The sequence below is a fragment of the Chrysemys picta genome, chromosome 1 (genome assembly GCF_011386835.1).
Source record: "Chrysemys picta bellii isolate R12L10 chromosome 1, ASM1138683v2, whole genome shotgun sequence".
Taxonomy (NCBI): Eukaryota; Metazoa; Chordata; order Testudines; family Emydidae; genus Chrysemys; species Chrysemys picta.
The window spans coordinates 300,734,662-300,757,752 of NC_088791.1; the positions used below are offsets into that span (position 1 = coordinate 300,734,662).

Genomic DNA, 23,091 nt, shown 5'->3' on the forward strand with positions numbered 1-23,091 from the left:
CCTATTGCCGTAGAGCAAGATGTGGTATCAGCTGCTTCAAGAGAGGGCTACAGAGATGCCTTGGAAGTCATCTGGCACTTGGAAATGAGGGCTTGTGGTAGATGGTCCTGTGGTAGATGGTCAAAAAAATGAAAAACATTACTATATTTTATGTAGTCACATTTTGCCAACAAAGCATGGTGGAACTGCAGTGTAGCAAGAGATTAATTTATGGCCAAGAAGGTCCAGGCATTTGAGCCCCTTATCGTGAAAAACTGATCTGGATCAGCACCATCTTTTTCTTTTGTTAACCACGTTGACTACCAGAGTTTGGGGTACGGTGAGAAAAAAGGTACTCCGAGCCCTTGGCTACCACACAGTACTGTTTGTCAGCCCTCTTGTATGTAGGTAGGAGGGTAGTTGGTGTTTGCAAAATAGTATGGGTGGGTAACAAGAAGGCATCATTAGCAGCAGGGCTATCTTGCCTTGAGGAGAGGTATGTAAGATATCTACCAATGATTGTTGAGATTCCTGTATCTCCTCTAGAGGGATCTGCAAAGTCTCAGCCAGTCTCTTGATCAGTTCCTGAAAGATGTTGAAATCATTAGCATAGGATGCAGGAGGCGGCATAACAACCTCATCTGGGGAGGAAGAGGATTTGTTTGAAGGGTGTATCCCCTCCTCTGCCCTTAGCTCCTGTTCTTCCAAAGGGTCTCCCTAGGGAAGAGAGTCCCATCTACTGGTGCCTACTCATCTTGATGGTTCTTCTTATGTGGGAACATCCTATAGAACTGGTCACTGTAGGGAGCCCCAGGTTCCAAAAAACACACTGTGGAGGAGCATAAGCAAAGGGGAAGAATCCCAAGTATTCCTGCCAGAGAGGGTGGATTGGACAATGACTAGTCCTTAGAGTCTCATCATCTGGGTATGCCACGAACGGAGGCTGGAATGGGAAGAATTCCACCACCTCGACAGAAATTTCCAAGTCAGAGAAAGTGTCATCCCCTGTATACAAGGGAAGAGCTAGGGGTGTTGAGGCCAAGTGAGTACTACCATCTGCATCAGTACCGGTGGCTGACTTTGTGCGTGAAGGTGCAGAGGTACTGGAGGATATGTCAGTGCATGCATATATGTTGATACTGGCAGGAGATGCCTCTTAGATACTTGTAGTAGAGGGGATTCAGGTCTTTCCAACACCTGGAGAACCTCATGGAAGAGAAATATGGTCAGTACTGGTGATCCTGGGCACTGCTCCTCAGGATGTGATGTGTCGAGCAGTACCAGAGGTGATATGGTCTGTATATTCCTCAGGTCCCAAGGAGCAATTCATAAGGAGTAGCTTCAATCTGTCCTCCCTCATCTTTTTGGATCTACTTTTGAAGCCGAAGCAGACCTTACATTCAATGGGATGTTGGACTCAGAGGCAGCTGGAATGATCCTTGCTGAGGGGAAAGGACCAGAGACAGATCTGGCATGGTTTGAAGCTCATAGTTTTGGGCATACCCCTGTAAGTTAGGCTGCAAACAAAAGAGAGGCTGTGGGGGAGAAGACCATGACTACGAATGTGGGGAGAACCCTCATGAAAGTACAAACCTATGCTATAAAATAGAGAAGAAAACTACAAACTAAATAAAAAAGGACAAAATACTAAAAAAGTAAAGAAGAAAATAGGCAAGCTAAGGAGCTAGCTTGTTGGTCCTGCTTTGAGCAGGGGATTGGACTAGATAACCTTCTGAGGTCTCTTCCAATCCTAATATTCTATAATTCTAGCTAGCAGACACCGCAACACTCTGTCTCAAGCTACACAGGCGGCTGAGAAGGAACTGGAGTGGTGGTGCGTCTGTCCCTACCTATATACCCTCAGTCTGGAGCATGAGGGTGTATAGTGCGCAGGTGTGGACTTGCAGAAGCTGCTAACGAAAAGTCTTTGATCAGGAATGTGCACACATCTATAGTTGGGCAACTGGCAGGGACAATAACGTGAATAATTTACTGTATGTGTTATAGAGCACATGGAAACATGAAATGTCAATTTTAAGATAATGAATCAAAATGTAAACAACAATTTTTACTCCATTAGTCTCCTTATATTAAGGAAAAACTGGAGAATTTGTTTTAAAATATAAAAAGCTTATATTTCTGAAACAAACCTTTTCCATTAGTTTACTTGCATGTAGGCTCAGACTATTGAAGAATATCTTTTTGCTTAACAAATGCATTTCTTCAACTGTGGTTAACAACGTGGCTGCACTGTTTCCCAAAATACCACTGAAACCAAAAAGAAAATACTTTGTTAAATCCAAGAAATAAATATAAAACAGATCCAGATATTTTAGTCAATGTTCAAGAATATGACACCAAGTCTAAAAGTTGGAAATGCATAGTGAACTGTCACAGGAAACAGCTTCCTCTATTAACTAATTCTAATAATAATTTGTAAGATAGGATGATTAGTGAGAACAAGCACCTCCAGCCAAGATAATAAACAATTAGATACCATCTCAGCTATAACATATGCATAACTTAAATTAAGTAATATATTCCATTAAAAAAAATGGAATTACAGCTTTGTTGGAAAGGAACCTATCTAAGCATCCAATTCAGGTTTCGCTTAGTGGGTTTTTGTTTGAATGTTTAAAGCCAACAAGGAAGAGAAAATGCTAAATTTTCAGTTATTCAGCAAAAAACATAGTACATAATGAAACTAATATTTTATTTTTTCAAGATGGGCTAAAAATATTTACCTATCCAATATGCTACTGTCTTTTTAAATAAGTGGGGGGGGAGGGGAATACTCAACTTTGTTTCTGCTATAGAGAACAAAATCCAAATGAGAAAGATGTGTTGATAACGTCATTCCATTTCCACTACTTTCCAGGTAAATATGTCTCTTCACATACAAAATTGTACTCTTTAACACTTTAAAAATGTACATGCTTGGCTAGTGTAAAATTAGTTTATTAGTTTTACTACAACTGTGTTATACCCATTATGACATGACATTTTTCTACATGCTTCTTGCATGTGAGTTTGTCGTCTAAATTAAAAGTGATTCTAAATTACCCATATCTGGGGTAAAAACTATCATATCTGAGTGGGACTAATGTGACATCCTTAAAAAAAATAGCAGCTTGGTTTTCAGAGCACTATCAGCCCCAGTAAAGTCACCAAAGTCTCAAATTAGACCTTGCTATAGTAATTAGACCAGTTTCCCTCTATTTTTGAAAAAAACATTTGGCTAGTAGGATTAGTACTATAATCTTTGACCTTTAAATAATACAGTATAGGCAGCAATGCCTATAGTTAAGGCTGCCAAACACTCCCCATTATAAAATTGTTTTCAGTTGCTTGTAACTACTAAATTTTAACTGTTTGGGCTTAAAAAAAAATTAAAATAAGAAAGAATTCTGGTTGTCTTCCTCACCCACTTTTGGAAAGTTTTAGCAAAAATGGTTCTGCCAATTTGAGAACAAGATTAGGGGAAAATATGCTGTTTAACTTATTAAAAAAAAATTCTTACAACTGTTTTACTGAGAAGCTGTACTGCCTCATACTTTAGAGTAGGGACTTGAAATTTGGCAGGCAGGTTGAGTTTATGTTAGGGATGTGCCTTTTACTGTTCCCATGAAAAACCACTAAGATACAAGCCCCTGAAAAAAAAAATTGTACGGTGTACATATTCAGAGACTTGTAAAGCGTTTAAACTGAAGCTAAGGTTTCAACAGGTAACTTTAATTCTGGCATTTCCTAATTTTGGCGTGTTTAATTTTGCAACCTTAATGTTCTTTTAATGTAGTTTTTTGTGTGCACTTTAATATCTACAATTCTACAGAGTGATAAAGTATGTCTATATGTTAACATTTTTTTCCATTTACAGACAGATTTCTATCAAAATCATTGATTACTACACTGCAGGTCAGGGCTGTGTCTTCCTCTTTGTTCCGTACACAACTGAGCACAGTCAGAACTCAAACAAACAACCCCCCCAAAAAACAAAAACAAAACAAAGCAAAACAGAGGGAGTGTTTTTTACTGTACCAGAATTGGTGCATGTTCAAACAGGAGAGTTACTTAACATGTTTCGTTATTCTGTATACCTAATTGTATGGTGATAGAACTTGAGAAGATTAGATATTTTGTATAATAAAACTGCTCCTGGTTCAGCAACGATCACCTGCTCAATTCTGACCTGTGGAACAAAAAATAATCATTTTTATTTATAGGCATATTCTGAAAATCAGCCTCTACACTTTTACATGTATTAGGGATATTCACGGACAAATAAACTTTGCAAGAAGCATAAGAATATCACATGGTCTGCTTCTATGGCAGGATTCCTCTTGAACAGGGCATTTTTTTGCAGCAACCTGAAGGGCAGAAAACAAGCAGGTGTATGCCACTCCTTAAGAATGGCCCTATTTCCCATAGAGTTTTGTATGTACCTTGTTGCTGGAAATTTCTATATAATGAAATCATTTTGTGGATTAGCACCAGTACATACTGGAATTCCACCCAGCCCTGAATAGCAAGAACAGCTGCAAAATGCCTAAATTACAACAGATCATCAATGGCAGAGATGCAGAATAATCAGAACTGATATATCAGGGGGTTTATTTAGGTTTATTTTACCTGATTTAATCTCACCTCCGAGTGATGACCTCTAGTCAGTACTTTATCTTGAAAAGAGATGCTAACGGTAGGTAAACAGATATATTCGAAGCTAATACATGCATTTATTGACATGCTGACTGGGCCAAGAGATGCTGGATTACAGAGCAAAACAGGCCTGACTTCTTTCGCCTCCAAAGCACATGCAGCCTCCACACAATCATAAGAGGGTTGCCCCACGATCAGTTTTTAGGCATTTATGAAGCAATCATGGTCAATGACTATTATAGCACTATTCCTCAAGTGCTTATATGTGACAAGTCCATCTACATATTGCTAACCATTCATCATCCTTCCAAATTATTTGTCTGCTGCTCAGTGTAGCATCCCAGGGTCAGATTCACAAAAGAAAATTGGTCGTGGTGACACAGAGCGTTGCCATGCCTAAATTTTAGGTGCCTAGAAAGTCACTGAGATCACAAAGCCTGAGTTTGGCACTTAGGCTCCCTATTCAATGAATGGGGAAAGATAGGTGCATCAGAATGGGATATACAAAAGCCAGCACTCTAGGCAGCTCCTCACCTAAGCTAGTCAATGGGAGGTGCGAAGCGAAGGGCATATATTAAACTTCACCCCTCTTGGGGATAAGTGCCTCAAGTTGGGCTGCAAGGAGGCATTTCCCTCTGCTTGGGATTCTCAGCTGCAAAACCTCTCTTGGCATTAGGCAGCTATGCATTTTAGCAAGAAGCCGAGGGGAGGCCCTCCCTTGTAACTTAATGTCCAGTGGTCAGGGCACTCACGAGGGATGTTGGAGTCCCTAGTTCAAATCACTAGATCGAGGGACTGGATTTTGGGTCTCCCACATCCCAGGTGATACCCTAACTACTGGGCTAAAAGTTATAAGGGAGCTCCTCCTCCCCATATAGGCAAGTTTTCCAGGCTGACATCTATCACCATCACACTTTCTGATTTTTTTTTTTTTTTTGGTTGTGTGTTTTGGGAGGACAGATAGGATGCTAGGAATTCTATATTTAATTGTCTTTAGTAGAATATCAAAACCTTTTAAAATCAGAAGGAAAATAATATTTTGTGATTTTTAACCACAGTCTCCTCTACGATGAAATGGGAGAGTTAATCACTAACTCAGATCAAATTTTTCAACCTTAATTCATATCCAGGTGCCTAAATAAAAGTGGCCTTATTTTTCCAGTCCCACTAAAGCAAAAGAGAGTTGCAGATTTTCAGCCACTCTGAAAATTAGTTTAACAATTAAAAAAAATAATCAGAATTAATTGTGAGATTAAACAAAATAATCACGATTAATCACGGTTTTAATTGTACTGTTAAATAATGGAATTTAAATTTATCAAATTTTTTGTTTTTCTACATTTTCAAACATATTGATTTCAATTGCAACACAGTATACAAAGTGTACAGTGCTCACTTTATATTTATTTTTATTACAAATATTTGCACCGTAAAGATAAACAAAATAGTATTTTTCAATTAACCTCATACAAGTACTGTAGTGCAATCTCTTTATCGTGAAATCGCAACTTATAAATGTAGAATTAAAAACAAAAACCTGCCCTCACAAACTTTAGAACCTACACGTCCATTCAGTCCTACTTCTTGTTCAGCCAATTGCTAAGCGATTGCACAAGAAATTGCTAAAGGGATTGCACTACAGTACTTGTATGAGGTGAATTGAAAAATACTATCTTTTGTTTATCTTTTTTTACAGTGAAATATTTGTAATAAAATATAATATAAAGTGAACACTTTACACTTTGTGTGTTGTAACTGAAATCAATATATTTAAAAATGTAGAAAACATGCAAAATATTTGTAATACATTTAAATTGATATTCTATTATTGTTTAACAGTGCAATTAAATCTGTGATTAATTGCAATTTTTAAAAAAATCTAGTTAATTTGTTTTGCGTTAATTGCTTGAATTAACTGCGATTGATAGCCCTACTTTTTATTTTAACTCACTTATTTTAGGCACCCAAGCTTGAAAATTGTGACCTTTAAGATCTATAAGCACAAGTAAAATATCATTAAGAAATGGGAACAAATTCTATTCCATATAACCAAACTATTTCTTCAAATGTTAGGAAATTACAAGGAAAGAGACATCTTTATAAGTAAGTCTAAACCATCAAAAAAGTCATACAATCCTGTATATATATTCAGATGTAATCAGAGAAGAAAATTAAGTCTATCTTAAAATAAAGTGTTACATTAACATCTAACTTTCAAATGCTTAGGGAAAGGAGGGGGCTGCGGTATATCGTGAGAAGCAAGTTTTGAAGTTGTGAAATGTTATGGTGGTTACATGATTAATGGTGCTTTCTCCTTTGTCTTTTCTTACACACACTCACTTTCTGATCCTTCTTTCAATTTTTCACCTCTCTAGTCAAGGACATGGGGATATTTCAGCCACAACCTGCTTTTTAATATGTAGATTACCAGACATTTTACAGTATTAGTCAATTAGTCAGATAAGATATTTTAAGGAATTTTATTCTAATTTTTCTACTTTAAAAACAACTGATTTATGAATTACATGGAAGTATGCCTTACTAGTAGATTACTAATTTTAAATTAATTATCCTGCATTTATTTTTTATTTGTGCTGAGTCTAAATTATAATAAGTATGGCAATGTCATGTATATGATTTGTAGGTTTTTCATTACACTTAATGAACAGAGTTCTTTTCTATTATATGCAATGAGGTAGAATGATGATTTGAAAAATGACGGAGTCCTCTAATCTCTCATTTGTTGCACAATTACATGTTTATTAGGAATCTCAATTAAATGTGTTCTTAATCCAGTGTTTCACCCAAAAGTATTTTGCACTCAAAGCTAAAGACACAGTATTGTAAATCAATTTAACTCCAAGTTCAGAAGTTTCCTTTCTTTGCCTTCTAGAAAGAAAAAGGAGGCTTTTATGACTAGTCCCAAATCTGAACACTGGATCTGAGCACCCTTGAACTTTGGAAGACATCTGATATGGATCAGAATGCCTTAGAACCATACATAAAATGGGAAGACTTTTTTTTAATACGGATGTGCTATAAAAACTTAAATTTAATAAAATCTAGGGCCCTACCAAATTCATGGTCCATTTTGGTCAATTTCACAGTCATAAGATTTAAAAAATCATCAATTTCATGATTTCAGATATTACCATCTGAAATTTCACGGTGTTGTAATTGTAAGGGTCCTGACCCAAAAAGGAGTTGTGGGGGGCTGACAAGGTTATTGTAAAAAGCAACAGAGGGTCCTGTGGCACCTTTGAGACTAACAGAAGTACTGGGAGCATAAGCTTTCGTGGGTAAGAACCTCACTTCTTCAGATGCAAGTCTAACACAGACTTGCATCTGAAGATTTTTACAGATTCAGACTAACACGGCTACCCCTCTGAAGGTTATTGTAGTGGGTGTTGCAGTACTGCTACCCTTACTTCTGTGCTGCTGCTGGCGGTGGTGCTGCTGTCAGAGTTGGGTGGTCTGAGAGCGGCAGCAGTTCTGCCCAGTTCTGAAGGCAGAGCCACCACCAGCAACAGCGCAGAAGGATGGCATGGTATAATATTGCCACCCTTACTTCTGCGCTGCTGCCTTCAGAGCTGGGTCCTCGGTCAGCAGCCACCACTCTCTGGCCGTCCAGCTCTGAAGGCAGCAGTGCAGAAATAAGGGTGGCATGGTATGGTATTGCCATCCTTACTTTTGCACTGCTGCTGGTGGGGCACTGCCTTCAGAGCTGGGCACCCAGCCAGCAGCCACTGTGCTCTGGCCGTCCAGCTCTGAAAGCCTTGCAGAAGTGAGCGTGGCAATACCACGCCTCACCTAAAGTAACCTTGCGACCCTGCCCATAACTCCCTTTTAGGTCAGGATCCCCAATATAAGAAACGCTGGTCTCCCCTGTGAAATTTGTATAGTATAGGGTAAAAGCACACAAAAGGCCAGATTTCATGCGGGGGGGAAACAGATTTCATGGTCCATGACACGTTCTTCATGGCCGTGAATTTGGTAAGGCCCTAATAAAATCCCTCAATATTCAAGTTATGTATGTACCACTCTTGGTAATACACTGTTATTGTCTTCAGCTGAGATATATGACAAAATGCATTTTGCAATAAAAACACAACACAGCTTTAATGAGCGGCAGGCACACACAAAACACACACAAACAAAATATTCCACCTTCAGAGGTCTGCAGACACCTTCTGTGATGTGCCCAACTACTTCTTGTACATTTTCTTCCACACCTACAGTTAAAAGAAAACATACAGTAAGCATTATACAAATTTACTTCAGTTTTTTTTTTCTTCCACACATTTGCTAATTTTGTTTTATCTTACGTAATGCCTCTTCACTAAAAGCAATTTACGTGCACCCTGGAAAAACTGGTACATAAGATACATATGCACTATGTTTTAACCACACTTACTTCCCGGCCATAGCATACCATAACACATACCTGTTCATTGGGACCTTAGCTAGTTCAAGTGATTAGTGCAAACACATCCTTCCTCACAAAATAAACCAACAAACAAAAAAACCTATTGTCCTGTCTTCTTATCATGAAACAGAAAAGCAGTACTGTCATAAATTTTTCCAACCAGAAATACCTGCCCTACAGGTTTCAATATAATACTGTCTCAAAATATATTATCAGAGTCAGTAAATCTCTAATTGTAATTTAAAACCTATCAACATGAATTCAACCTCAGATGAGGCCCATGAGGTAAACTGTAACTAAGTGTGGTTAAGCCACGTGATAAAATCAGGTGACACTCAGCCACGTTACTTCCCTATTTCACACCAAAACAGATTATCTTTCAGCCACAAAATGAAGACACGAATTGTGAACACAGTAATCCTTGGGAAGCAAGATCAGAGACAAGCCACGTCATTTTATATTAACATGAAAGAGGTTGATTATGAAGAAGCAACTAAAACAAGGCAACTACACTGAATTAAGAGTTTTAATGCCATAAATTGGTAAATCAATAGTCACTCAGAAATTTAACATGTATAAACATTGACAATAAGGAAAATCAGCTAACATAAGAGAGCATGTTGCACCTATTTTGTAACTATTACTATCTAAAAGAGACGTTCCTGATTCTGCATTATCCCTTTTAATAGAGTTTACCTGTAAGGCTATCACTTTAGTGCTCATCAGAACAATAAATCCTTGCCCACATACACAATAGTAGATTAAAAACAGGTTAAAAATGAAAAATCTGTATCTTAATGCATATGGGTTAAATTTTAAGTTGCAGAAAAGTCAAAATTCAGTAATAGTAAAGTAGTAATACTTTACACACAGCAACAATGATTTGTTCATACTGCACAGGGCTTTGGAGCGGAGCCCGGAGCTGGAGCGCTGAGCAGTGGAGCTGCAGGTTTTTGCCTGGAGCTGGAGCGGAGCCGGAGCACAGAAAATCTTGACTGCTCCACTGCTGCAGGTTTTTTTTTTTCCCATTTTCAATCCAAAATGAATGATATTTAGTAAGAAAGTCCTAAAGGTGCCAAAAAGTTTCAGATTGTATAACAATTGATATTAACATCTACTTTACCACTTTATGTAATGTCACAGTTATTCTCACTTCAGCCGAAATCAAGATTTAATGTACAGATACAAAATCACAAAGTTTTTTGGAGATATGTTTTATTAAAGAATCAGATAATTATCAGACATCTGGCAACACTACAGATTGCTCCCACCCTTGTGCCAAGGTTAGTTGAGTACGTACTCACGTAGATTAGTTAGATAAGTATGTGTTGATACTTCTTTTGTAAGGGTTGATCAACGAGACACGCTGAGTGCTGAGATTACGGAAAAGTGTGACGCAAGACTGCAACATTTAAGATATCACAAACAGGTATATTGCAAAAAAAATAATGTTTTTCTTTATTGATATATTAAGATACGCAAGAGATATTAACCACTTAAGCTCATTTCTCACATGGGCTCCTGTTACCGGTGCATTTGTTCATTTGTACATGCTCCCGTATCACTCTGGTGGACTCATTTTATATGTCATCTGTTCAACGGTCTTTTGGTAGCGTTGTTTGTAATTTTAAATTTACTGAAAAAGTCGCGTGCAGCAGGCATATAAATATACAGTAAACATTTTTCCATAAATTAGGAGTGATTTTTGTGATATATCCAGAGTGATTGGAAAATGTCCAATAGAACTTTGGGGGTGAATCCTTAGGTCATTTTAACAAAAAACATTTCTGTGAACAAGTATCCTAAAATTCTTCCTAAGGGAGCCACAGTCCCTTCAAGGAGGTGATGAAAAGTTAATTTCTGATTAATATCTCAAAAATGCTTTAATATAAAGTAATGAAATTATGTCTGTGTCTTAGCGTTAGTATGTGCTACCATATTACATTATCCAAAATTATTAAAACCATAGACGTCCCGAACTGGTGGCTGGTCATTTTTATTTCATATTTCAAGAAAGGCTTGTCGTCGACTGCCTCTGGCTACGAGCGGTAATATTATGTTCCATAATAACTTAATAATTTTTGGTTATTATTTATTATTACGTTTAAAATTTATGGTTCCAAAGTTGAAAAATAAGTAATAAGTAAAATTGTATGTATCATTCTAAGCCTCTAAGCAGATTAAAATTTTTAAACAGTTTTCTCGGAAACGGTTAATTATACAAAATAAATTAAGAGTACCATTTAAATGCATGTTTTAGCATTAAATCATATTCCAGGGTCGTATCTGTTAAACAGTTGAAGATTTAAAAAATATTAAATAAAACTGTCCCAGTCCCCCCAGTTCACAACGCCTATAGTTTAAATAATTTTATTTGAATGATGTTGTATGATAGAATGTTGGAAATAAACTTTAACGGGAAAGCGGATTCAAATTGCAAGCATAGTCCTTTTAGTAAAGAGAGCAAATTTTCGGAAATACACCTCTACCTTGATATAACGCTATCCTCGGGAGCCCAAAAAATCTTACCGTGTTATAGGTGAAACCGCGTTATATCGAACTTGCTTTGATCCACGGGAGTGTGCAGCCCTGCGCGTCCCCCCCGGAGCACTGCTTTACATCCGAATTCATGTTATATCGGGTCGCGTTATATCGGGGTAGAGGTGTATGTTTTTCCTTCATCAGGCTGGAAACATTATACAAGATAGAACTTGTTATTTGCTCTATCTTGTATAATCTATTCAGGCTGATGAAGCAAAAACATATTTCTGAAAATTTGCTCTCTTTACTAAAAGGACCGTGCTTGCAATTTGAATCCGCTTTCCCATTAAAGTTTATTTTCAACCTTTTAATGTGTAGCCTCGTTACTTCCCAACAAATTATGTTGTAGAACAGCGAAAGTACATACTAACGCTATGGCACATACCAAATTTCATTGATATATCTATATTAAAGCGTTTTTGAGATATTAATTAAAAACTTGGAAAGTATTTCAAATATTTTTTACCGCAAAATGTCATAAGAAAAACGAACTTGCAATTTATAAATAAAAATTATATTAATGATGTATATTAAAAATACTACTTACTTCATTAAAACTGCAAGAAACATGTTAAAATATTAAAATACACTTTAATAATAATTTTGTGTAAAAAGAAAATGCGATAATTTTTGTCCAGAAAATCCAAAATAAATTCTAAGTACCTTAAGTGGTTAAGATATCACAAGCAGGTACATTATAAAAAAATGCTTTTCGAAGACCATAACAAGAAACATTTGGATGCGGTAGCAGCACAAGAAGATCTGGCCATAGCTTCAACAAAAAAAATCAAATCTGCCCCCCATGATTGATAGCCGATTTATGGAAAAGGATCTCAATGACGTCTTTACTTTTGAATTTGAAAAGCTTAAATTTGGGCTTTTGGGAAAAGCGAAGAAGAAATCGGTAATGTGCAAGGTGGAAAAGGAAGTGAATGGCGAACTCAAACCATGTAGCTTCAAGACAAGTGAAGCAAGTGCCGTGAAAAGTTTCAACCTTTGGCGGCACGTAAAACATAAACATCCTGAAAACTATGTGGCTCTGGTTACAAAAAAGGACCAGGAAGATGAGGCAAAACAGAAAGCTGACGTGGCTAAACGACGTTCATCTGGCTCTTTGAAAACTCCTGGAGAAAAGATTTTTTGCGGAGCTTTATCTGAAAAGAAACCCGAAATTGAGCAAAAGAAACCCGAAATTGAGCAAAAGAAACCCGAAATTGAGCAAAAGAAACCCGAAATTGAGCAAAAGAAACCCGAAATTGAGCAAAAGAAACCCGAAATTGAGCAAAAGAAACCCGAAATTGAGCAAAAGAACCCTTGACTCATATTTTAAATCCTCAAAGGTTAGAGTCACCATGGATACCAATACTTTCCATGAAGGGCTGATGGAAATGGTTTGCTTGAGTTCAACACTGCTCACTACCTTCAGGCTAAAGAACAAAGGATTCCAAAAAATTGCAGGTGAAATGGGTTGGCAGCTTGGCGTTTTGATGGGGCATGATGCGGTTCATCATTTAGTTGTTAGCACATCTGAGTCGGGTCGCGAAGAGCTCAAGAAAGCTTCGGAGCAAAAATTGTGCTACCTGAAAATGGATGCGGCAACCCGTGGAAACAGAAATTTCCTTGCAATCAATGCTCAGAACTACGAAGAAGGAAAAGATGAAAGCTGTGGTAAAAACCTTGGACATAAATCGACACTGAAGGGCGTCACAATTCTTCATGCGTGAAAAGTCAAGTAAAAGCTATTTTAGAAAAATTTGGGATCAGTAAAATGCAAGTGCTAAGCATCTGCGTTGACCATGCAGCAAACATGACGTGTGCCGGCAAAAATTTCAGCGAGGACAATGAAACCATTTCTACCTCTGAGAACAGGGATGTGGACAGAACTGAAGGTATTTTGCCTGATGACGGAACTAAAGGAATGGATGAAATTGAACTCAACATGGATGCTGTTGCACAATGGGTTAATGACCCTAACCCCATACTTCCAACATAGCTTCATGAGGACGACTCAAAAGTCCAACTGATGAGGTGTGGTATTCACACTCTTCAGTTGGCAATCTGGGATGGACTGAACAAAGAACACGTGAAGAAATTTCTGGCAAAAATTTGACAAGTCGAACCCCAAGTATTCAAAGTGTTCTGCTTGATCTACATGGGGTAACTCAATCATTGGTTACTGTGACTCGCTGGGGTTCAACATTTGCGATGATTGATTGGCTTCTTGTTTTTCAATCTTACTGTGAACAAGTGGCTGCTGCTGGAACAAGAGAACTCAAGTTAACAAAAGCTGAATGGGACGAAGTGAAGAACCTGCGAGACCTCTTGGCAAAGCCAAACCAAACAACCGTGAATCTTCAAGCTGTCGATGTAACCCCAGGAGTTTTAATGAAGGAATGGCGAAAACTGTCAAAATTCTTGCAAGAAAATGGTGGACAAATTGCAGAAAGAATTCTATCCTCCATGCAGAAACGCGAAGAGAAGCTTTTTGACAATATTCATTTCCTTGGTGGAGTTTATGTTGACCCACAGTATCGGATTCTTCTTACCTCAAGGGAAAGACCAAAGGCAAAGGAAGGGCTCCTTGATATTGCTCGATGACTCGAAAAACAAAATCTATTGCTTCATTTGAACTCGGCGAAAGAGGTTGAAGAAAACGAAACACAACAAAAGGAGTCATCAACAATCAAATTTGCGGTTTTGGAAAGTTCACATCCTTCAGAAATAGCAGGCTGTTCTCAAACTTCCGTCTCCACTCTGAACTTGTTCGAGCGTCCATCCCTGAGACGTCTTCAACCATCATGGGAAAATGGAGATAATTCAAGCATCAATTCTTCAGAAGATGATGACTTCGAAAAGGAATTGGATTAACAAGAAAGACGCTGGCAAGTTTCTGCGATTCATAATTGTAATGAAGTATTATTCGAGAGAAACTTTCGGGAAGATTGTGAGGCAATGGAGTCTATTGGTAGGCTAAAAGTTAAGTCCGTTTTTGAGGCCATTCACAACTACCCACACCGCATTCATGCTGCCTGTATAATTACTTTGAGCATGCCAACAACTCAAGCTAGTGGAGAGCGACTGTTTTCGGCTTTAACGTTAATTTTAAATGATTTGCAGCAAGCTATGAAAGACTACTTGATTCCTGCAATAATTTTCTACACAATGAATTATGAATGATTCTAGTTTGTATCTTTGTTGATGACATTTAAATTGTTTTAAAAGTCTGAATAAAAATAATGTTTTTTCAAAGTTACAGTATGCACTTTTTTATTTAGTTAAAAATTAATTTGAGTCGGAGCGCAGAGTGGAGTCGGAGCGGAGCTGGAGCAGTCATTATTGGTGCCAGAGTGGAGCTGGAGCGGAGCAATTCAAAAATTTGATTGCTCCAAATCCCTGATACTGCATGCACATAGGCGCATTAATGTAGATTGTGTTTGCATTTAATTTGGTAATTTTCATTTAATAAAAATAAACCTGCCAGCTCCGTTAATTGCACAATAGTTTGCCTTTCCCCACCCAAAGTCCCAGAGCTTTAGAAGGCACCTGCACAGTGGCAGAAAGCAGATGTGAGTAACAGGCAGGAACATATCAAGTATCTTTCTCCCACTCAGTTCTTTACAGTAGAATCCCTTTAACTTCACAGGATGGGGAGTCTCTGTTGCTTCCCTTTAGCAGAATTCTTGAGCGTCTCCCTTCCTGTGGAGCTCAGGAACTCTGCAAGAGAGGAAAGTCTTTGCTACTTCTCTCTGCTGGAGCAACTAAGCTCCACAGAAAGAGATAATCTGCCTGTTTTCAGTCTCTACAATCTGAGGGGTAAAATTTCTTTGCACTTGCTATTAGCCCTTTCAAATTTAAAACAGCACAGTTGTTGGATTAAATTAAAAATTAGAGTTTGAAATGCAAAGCTTTTAAATGGTTTTAAACTATTTTTAACCATGTGATTATGTGCTACTTGACTATTTTTATTCAAAAACAAAAACAAAGGGCAGTTCTCTTAAAACGTGAGCTTGGACTTTTCACATTTTTCTTCAAATGTGTCACTTGAGCCTTGAACAGTTTTTCCTCCATCAACACCAAACCTCCATCCTCCTCACTCCCCTTCCCCTCCCGCCCGATTCTGTAGGGAGGGCTGGACCTATGGCCTTGTGTTTGCAGACTAAAGGAAGTTTTCAGGTGATTCATACATTTTCCTTTTCTTCATTGCTGATGGTTTCATAGACCCTACATGGGGCTTACTAAGAAGTGTGAATTTTGGGAGGCAGGCACTGAAGTTAACAACTATTTAGCTACAAAAATTATTTATGATAGAATTTTGTTGTGGCATCTTACTGAGCTACCTCACTGTGCAACAGCAGTCATCTGAAGGCTTCATCAGTTGAGGGTTACATAATGATCTTGTATTACCTTAGCGGACATACTCAATGGTGACCAAGTAGCAGCTTTCCATATTTATTTGTACAAGGTGTATAATCTCTTCGCTCAGGATGTAGCTACTGCTCGTGGCCCGATCCAGTTCCCACCTAAACCTTCCAGTTGATTTCAATAGGAGTTGGAATAGGCCCTTAGTGAGTAGTCTCACCTAACAGGCTTATGGAGGATTTGGAGTCCTTTCCTCACAAACTGCAGGAGAATTTTCAAGCAGGATATCAGTCTTTAACATCTCTGTGCACAACGTTCTCTCCAGAATGCTTGGAATTTGGAGAGAATAACCAGTGACCTATTTTTGTGGGAAATGAAATTTTACTTTGAGCTTGAATGCTGGGTTTGCCTTAAGACTACATTGTTGGAGTGCAGCTTTCCCTAGGAGACTCCCAGTTTTGGATAGCCTGTCATGGGTTCTCAGTTAGGTACCTGATTCTCCCAGAAAACTAAACCGGAATTGTGGTCAGACACTCTTCCCATGCAAACTCCTAGTCTCCATAGTCTCAGATACGTTGGTCCAGTCTATGGCTAAGGGTGGTTATGGCTATAGATACTACGAGTGCGTGTGGTAAAGCATCTAACCCCCAATTCCTATTATATAACCTCAGAAGGGAGCATTTAAGTAGAGAGCCTTACACTCCCAGTATATAGTGATTTCAGAGTGGGAAGTGAGGCTGTGGGGAGAGGAGTGGCTGTAAGGCACAGCCTGCAGCAAAAGCAGAGCATGGAGATGGACTCTGTGATTCCAGCATTCAGAGAGCTCTTCCTAAGAGAGTCTCTCCCGCCAAAAGTGGAAGCATAGGGCTCTTGTGGCACATGTAAAATTAATGGAATTGACATGTCTTTTCCTCTTCCACACCCCACAGCAGTGTCTGGGCTTCTCGCTCCCCCTTCTTTAGCGTCTGGAGTTTGTAATGGGACACCCCATCAGATTGTGAGTAAATACATATATTAAACACGGTACAAAAAAGTATTCAGCTTTTAGTGTGCCTATAACTGGAGCAGAACAACTGACAATGTGGTGAGAGTTGGGGATAGTAGAAAATGTTTAAATATTTTCAAAGGACAAAATATACATAACCACAAAATAGGAGAAAATTTCCACACTTCTCAATCTTTGGCCTTATGGTGATTTGACTGAAACTGGGAGCTCTTCCAACACCCTTCTTATCAAACTGTCTGTACTGGGCTATCTTGATTATCACTTCAAAAGTTTTTTTTCTCTTAATTAACTGGCCTCTCAGAGTTGGTAAGACAACTCCCACCTGTTTATGCTCTCTGTATGTGTGTATATATATCTCCTCAATATATGTTCCATTCTATATGCATCCGAAGAAGTGGGCTGTAGTCCACGAAAGCTTATGCTCTAATAAATTTGTTAGTCTCTAAGGTGCCACAAGTACTCCTGTTCTTCTTTTTGCGGATACAGACTAACACGGCTGCTACTCTGAAACCTTCTTGCTGATGTGACATCTATTAGGAATGCCACTTTCTATTTCCAAAAGTACAGGAAAACAAGGGTGCGTTAAACAAGTCAGATTAAATTTAAATCCCAGGGCAGAGCCCTGTGAACCAGTTAAGGTCCAAGTAGCTGTTCGTATCTCAGTATGACAAGAACTTGGCTTTCACTGGTAACACTCAATACCTGTTATAGGTGAGGCATGTACGCTCAGCTGTAACAAGCCCCTGGTTGTAGCTACAGAGGTAGATCACACTGGCATCTTCTACAGGGATTACCACTGTATTACTGACAACAGGTCCAAAAATCTACCTCAAAAGCTGCAAGCAGGCTGAAGACTCAATGCAGGCTCTGTGGACTAGTTGATGCAGAAGAATTTGAAAATTATGGAGTTGCATAGGTGTAACCAGGGGTCCTATTTGACATTTGGACCATTTTAATGGTGATATGGTACAAGATGGAAGGAAGCCAGACTTGACTCATAGGCTGAGCAGGAGCATGCAGTGCAGGCTGTTAGAAAAATATTTGTTTACTAGAAAAAGTAAATCTGATACCAAAATCCCCAAGATACAAGCAGGGTACACGACAATGGCATTTTTACAAAGTTCCTTTTCAGAAATGCACTTGAGTTCTGAAGTCTAGCATGAAAAGTTCCCTTCTAAATCTAAATATATTGAGAGGGCAGGAAAATGCACACATTAGTGAACTTTGAAGTATTCTCTCTGATTAATGGTTTTCTTCCTAGCAAACTGAACTATTACATTTTCTGAAGTCATTTACAATACCATTTACCCTCAATAGAGCAACTGAAGTCCACTCTAGGAATTTTGTTGTAGTTTTCTGGCATATTGCTCACCACTAACTTCAGTTTCTACAGATTTGCAAAATATGCATTAAAATCTAGTAATACCTTGAGTAGTTACAAGCTTTAACATAGCTTCCAGATGTTCTTTTTCAGAAGCAGTAGCTTGATGCAGCCATGCCAACATGTCTCCTACATATCTAAATAAAAACAAGAATTGCTACATAAAGGATTTATTGTATGAATGACAAAAAGATTATGTAATGCACAGTTTCACTACTATCCTACCTCAAAGGATCATGGGAGTGCATTTCTATAGGTCGGGGAGTACCGCCTGGACCTCCTCTGGTAAGAGCATCAATAAAGCCACGGACTACTGCACTTCTTCTAGCTGTTCCAAACTCATCCAGGGTGTACCTATAATTGAAACATGAAGATCCTCAGAAAAAACATTTTATCCCTCACAATTTATATTAGCCTAATTTAAGAGCATTGTACCTGTGCCCATTCATTTGGCTATATACAAGGTTGTGTCAATGTTTCCAATATACAAAGTCCAAATTTTGAGGTAATTTTTAGCTGTAAAAAATCTGATTCACTATGACCCTCTCTCTCTGCATTTTTCTTTTTTCTTTTTAAGAAAACTAAAACCCTCTTCAAGGCTTGGACTGCTGGCCAGATCACAAGAAGTCTCACAGGACTGGCTGACGGTATCGTTCCCAACAGTCCTCCAACTCACTTGCCCAGTAGCTAGTAAGGGAACCCCGGCCCACCCAATACTCTGGGTTCCAGCCCAGGGACCCTTGAACCAGCAGCCATGGTCTGCACCATCCAAAACCTTACTGCCCTTTTCCTGGGCCTTTCCCTATTCCACCTCTATCAGGCTTCCTTGTCCACCCTCCTCTGTGTAAACCTTTCCCTCAGGGCCAGCATCCCAGGACTTCAATTCTCCCTGTGTTTCCTCCATTCCCTTTCTAAACCCAGAGAGTTACTATAGGCTTTCATGCTGCAGCCCTCTTCCTGCTACATATTTCCTGGCTTTATACTAGCCTGCCTGCTCAGCTGGGCTTCATTCTCAATCAGTGCTTGCTTATCAAGCCTGACTCTTCCTCAGGTGTGGCCTATCAGGTTACTTCCCCCTTTTGGGCCACATTAACTCTTTCCAGGCTAGTGTGGGGGAACACCCCATTACACACACCCATTTAAATTCTTTATTAGAGTCCCAAATGGATCATTCCATTATTTTGCCCAGGATTGATGTCAGGCTGACTGGCTTATAATTACCACATTATTCCCTTTACTCTTTTAAAATATTGGCACAAATATTTTCCTTCCAGTCTTTGGGAACTTCCCCAGTGTTCCAATATTTATTGAAAACCAACATTCATTGTCCAGAGGGCTCCTTGACCAGCTCTTTAAAATTTGTGGATGCTAACTATCCAGACCCGATGATTTTAAAATATTTTACTTTAGTAGTTACTGTTTAACATTCTCCTTAGTTACTACTGGAAAGTGTAGTATTATCAGAACATGGTATGACTACTTTATCTAGCTTTTTCCCGAATACAGAACACTTCTGTCTTTGCTGCATTATTATTGACAATTCTACCATTTTCAACTAGTAACAGATCAATATCACTGTTATAATTCTTTTTGTATATATAAATTCCTCCTTATGGGTCCTTATCTCTAATGGATATAGATTTTTCCTTGTATTCTTTTGTTTCTCATATCAATTTTTTACAATTCCTAGCTTCTGGTTTATATTAATTACTATATATTTCCACTTTATTCATTTTTTAAATTTTATTTTGTATATCTACTTTTACTTCCCCTCTAAGCTTGTGAACATTGAAAGCAAATGCAATCTTGTCTCTCTGCAAGGAGAGAAAAAGTAATCGTATATTATCAGAATGTTCTAAATAGGAGCGTTACTGCCCCCAGCTGCCAAAGGCTGAGGAAAGCTCTACTGCATTTTCAAGAAATTTTGTGAATGTTTTGAAGGATCACTGGACAGAATCACATTCTGTATGACATAAGGTAAAGAAGGATTTGTGGTAGTCATGTACCAATAAGTACTTTTTAAAAAAAATATACACTGAGATTGCAAGGGTATTTGCTTTTTAAATAATTTTCTTTTTGCACACAGTTCATTCACAATGTATTGTTCTTTTGCAACAGTGGTAAGGTTACTGTGCTGAAGGGATCAATAAGAAAAGTTTTATTTATCTTGACTATAAATCGCTAGTTACTTTTTTGCAAACAATAAGCACATTGATAGGTACTTAAATTTCTGCATAATCCATTATATTTTTACCCCCAAATTAAGTCTGCTTGCCACCCACTGGTAAAAAAAATGTAAACAAAACAACAAGCTACTGCTTGATGAATCAAGTGAAAGGTGTATTTTTAAATGAATTTTAGTATTTAGGAAGAATATCTGATTAAAGCACTTGAGAGCTAACGTCAACTCATTACCCATAACACAGGGACAGCAGTGCCAGTGCCCTCTCCCCCCCCCCCCCCGAAAAAAATAGCACAAGACCATAGGTGTTTTGCACAAACCAAATTGATTCTTTTTTCCAAACAAGTAATGATATTATAGAGAGTATCAGATATTTGGCAAATGACTAGATCTTGTAATTTTTGTTCTCATCGGTTTTGAGAACTGTAACATAACACTGATAATTATGTTTGCAAGAGGAAATAGAAAATTATATTTTTCTTTTTACCCACAATAGAATACAATATAATTATGACATAATTCTGCATTGTATAAAAATTCAGCAAAAACTAATTATTATCTGCCCTTGAAATGGTGTATTTACTACAGCTTTATAACAAGTATTCATTATGGAGAAGGAAAATAGTATTTGGATTCTTTTAGCTTGTCTTCCAACAATAGACCAAATTCCCAGTGGAGCTATAATTGCAGATGGGGGAGGGAAGAGGGTGGAGAAAACCTTGAGAAATCAGCAGGGAAATGTCCTTCTTGCTGTGGCTGCTCATGCGTCATCTACAAAAACCCAGTTTTCAAATTTGTCTTTATTCTAGTTGGGAAGAGGAAGTGAAGACCCAGATGAAGCATTTATTTCAGTTGCTCTGGACTGACTGCAGTTCCGGGAAGTATGTCAGTAGTGCTGTTAAGTTTTGTTAACTAAGTTTGACAAGACAAAACATTTAAAGTATGTTCAATTTTTTTTCTGAGTGAGAGCGAATCTTCACAGCAAAGTCAGGTTGAGTTATAACTGAAGTTTTCCCACAAATTAAGTGGTGCATTAAGCTTGAGCTAACTAGTTTGGGAAGGGGGTTGAAACTTAAGCTGGCAATGCAGTGGAGATGCAACAGCTTGAGATACCACAACTCCTCTGCAGCTAATCATTTGTGCTGCTAATCAAATCACTCTAACTTAAGTGTGGTTTTGAAGTATGGTCACTGGAGCTAGGCTAGCTCAAGTGCAGTTACCTTGTGCATGCTAATTTGAGCTAACTGTGCTTTGATTGGTTAGGAAATGATCATCGTTTTTATTTAAGTGTTTCAAGAATGGCAATAATGTTTGTCAATCATATTTTATGGCACAAAGGTTGCAATGAAAAAGTGTGTTCAAATTAGTTTGTACAATCAAAGTATTTTGGAAACATTCTCAGTATTTTAGAGACTTAATTTCAAATTAGTGTTCATATAATTTTTAAATTTGAGAGATACTTAAAAATTTTAGACTTTGTATTGTATTTTTGATTAATTGTGAGGCCAGAGTGATGCCAAAAAAGGAGGAAATGTACATAAAGTGCTACTATGTTATGGTGATTTGAATTGAAGATTATATTTTTTACTCTTTTTTTCCATTTAAAAACAAAACCAAAAAACCACAGCCATTCTTGCACACAATCCAGTGGTGTAAATTTTATGGCCAGTAAATTATATCACAAACTACCACCTCTGTTCTTCTTGTGTAAGCCTATCATTGGCTCTAGTAAAGATTTAGGGCATGTCTTCACTAGCAACGTTAAAGCGCTGCCACGACACTGCTTTAACATGGCTGTGTAGCGCAGCACCAGCACTGGGAGAGAGCTCTTTCAGCGCTATAAAAAACCCACCTCTATGAGGGGAATAGCTCCCAGCGCTAGTGCACTGTCTACACTGTCACTTTACAGCGCTGAAACTTGCAGCGCTCAAAGGGGTGTTCTTTCACACCCCTGAGCGAGAAAGTTGCAGCACTGTGAAGTGCCAGTGCAGACAAGCCCTTAGAGACCTTTAATTGAAGCAGGCATTAGCATTTAATCTTTGAGATTTTATAAAGCACCAACACGGTGTTTCATTAGTGTTTACCTTTTCATTTATGGGAAACAATTTCTTTCACACTCCTAGTTTTGCAGCAAGAACAGAAATCTGACTTGACCACAAAGAACCTTCAAAAGATATCTGAAATCTTTTTCCCCACAGACGGTAGTACTGGCATTACCAAAGATCAGAAACTTTCTGTAAAGGTTAATAACACATTTCAGCATTTTCCAAGGTTTTGAAGTAGGATAATTTAAACACAACACAGTATTTATTGTAGAAGTATTGTATAGTATGACCCTAATAAAATATAGTGAGCAATATTGTGGCTTACCCTAAACTGGTCTGAAAAAGGCATTGGGGAGAGATTTAAGGAATCTCTGTTTCATCCCCAGGGGGAGATGAAAATAATTTTTATTTCTATTTAAAATTACTTTCGTTTCAAATTACTTCTACATATAATTACTGAAAATTAACTGCATTCAAGTCACAACACAATAACACAATGGCTGGAAAAAGATAATG

At 38.0% G+C, this 23,091-nt stretch overlaps 1 protein-coding gene across 1 annotated transcript in view; it reads right to left on the bottom strand.

Moving 5' to 3' along the window:
* The window catches only part of COG6 (component of oligomeric golgi complex 6), a 90,314-nt gene that overhangs the window by 27,775 nt on the left and 39,448 nt on the right, over positions 1-23,091 (bottom strand). Inside the window, exons 9-13 of the mRNA XM_005305611.5 lie at positions 18,574-18,702; positions 18,394-18,485; positions 8,803-8,867; positions 4,077-4,168; positions 2,130-2,247 (exon numbers count right to left, since the gene is read on the bottom strand). Of these exons, the coding sequence (XP_005305668.2) occupies positions 2,130-2,247; positions 4,077-4,168; positions 8,803-8,867; positions 18,394-18,485; positions 18,574-18,702 (496 nt within the window). The remainder of the gene's footprint in view (positions 1-2,129; positions 2,248-4,076; positions 4,169-8,802; positions 8,868-18,393; positions 18,486-18,573; positions 18,703-23,091) is intronic.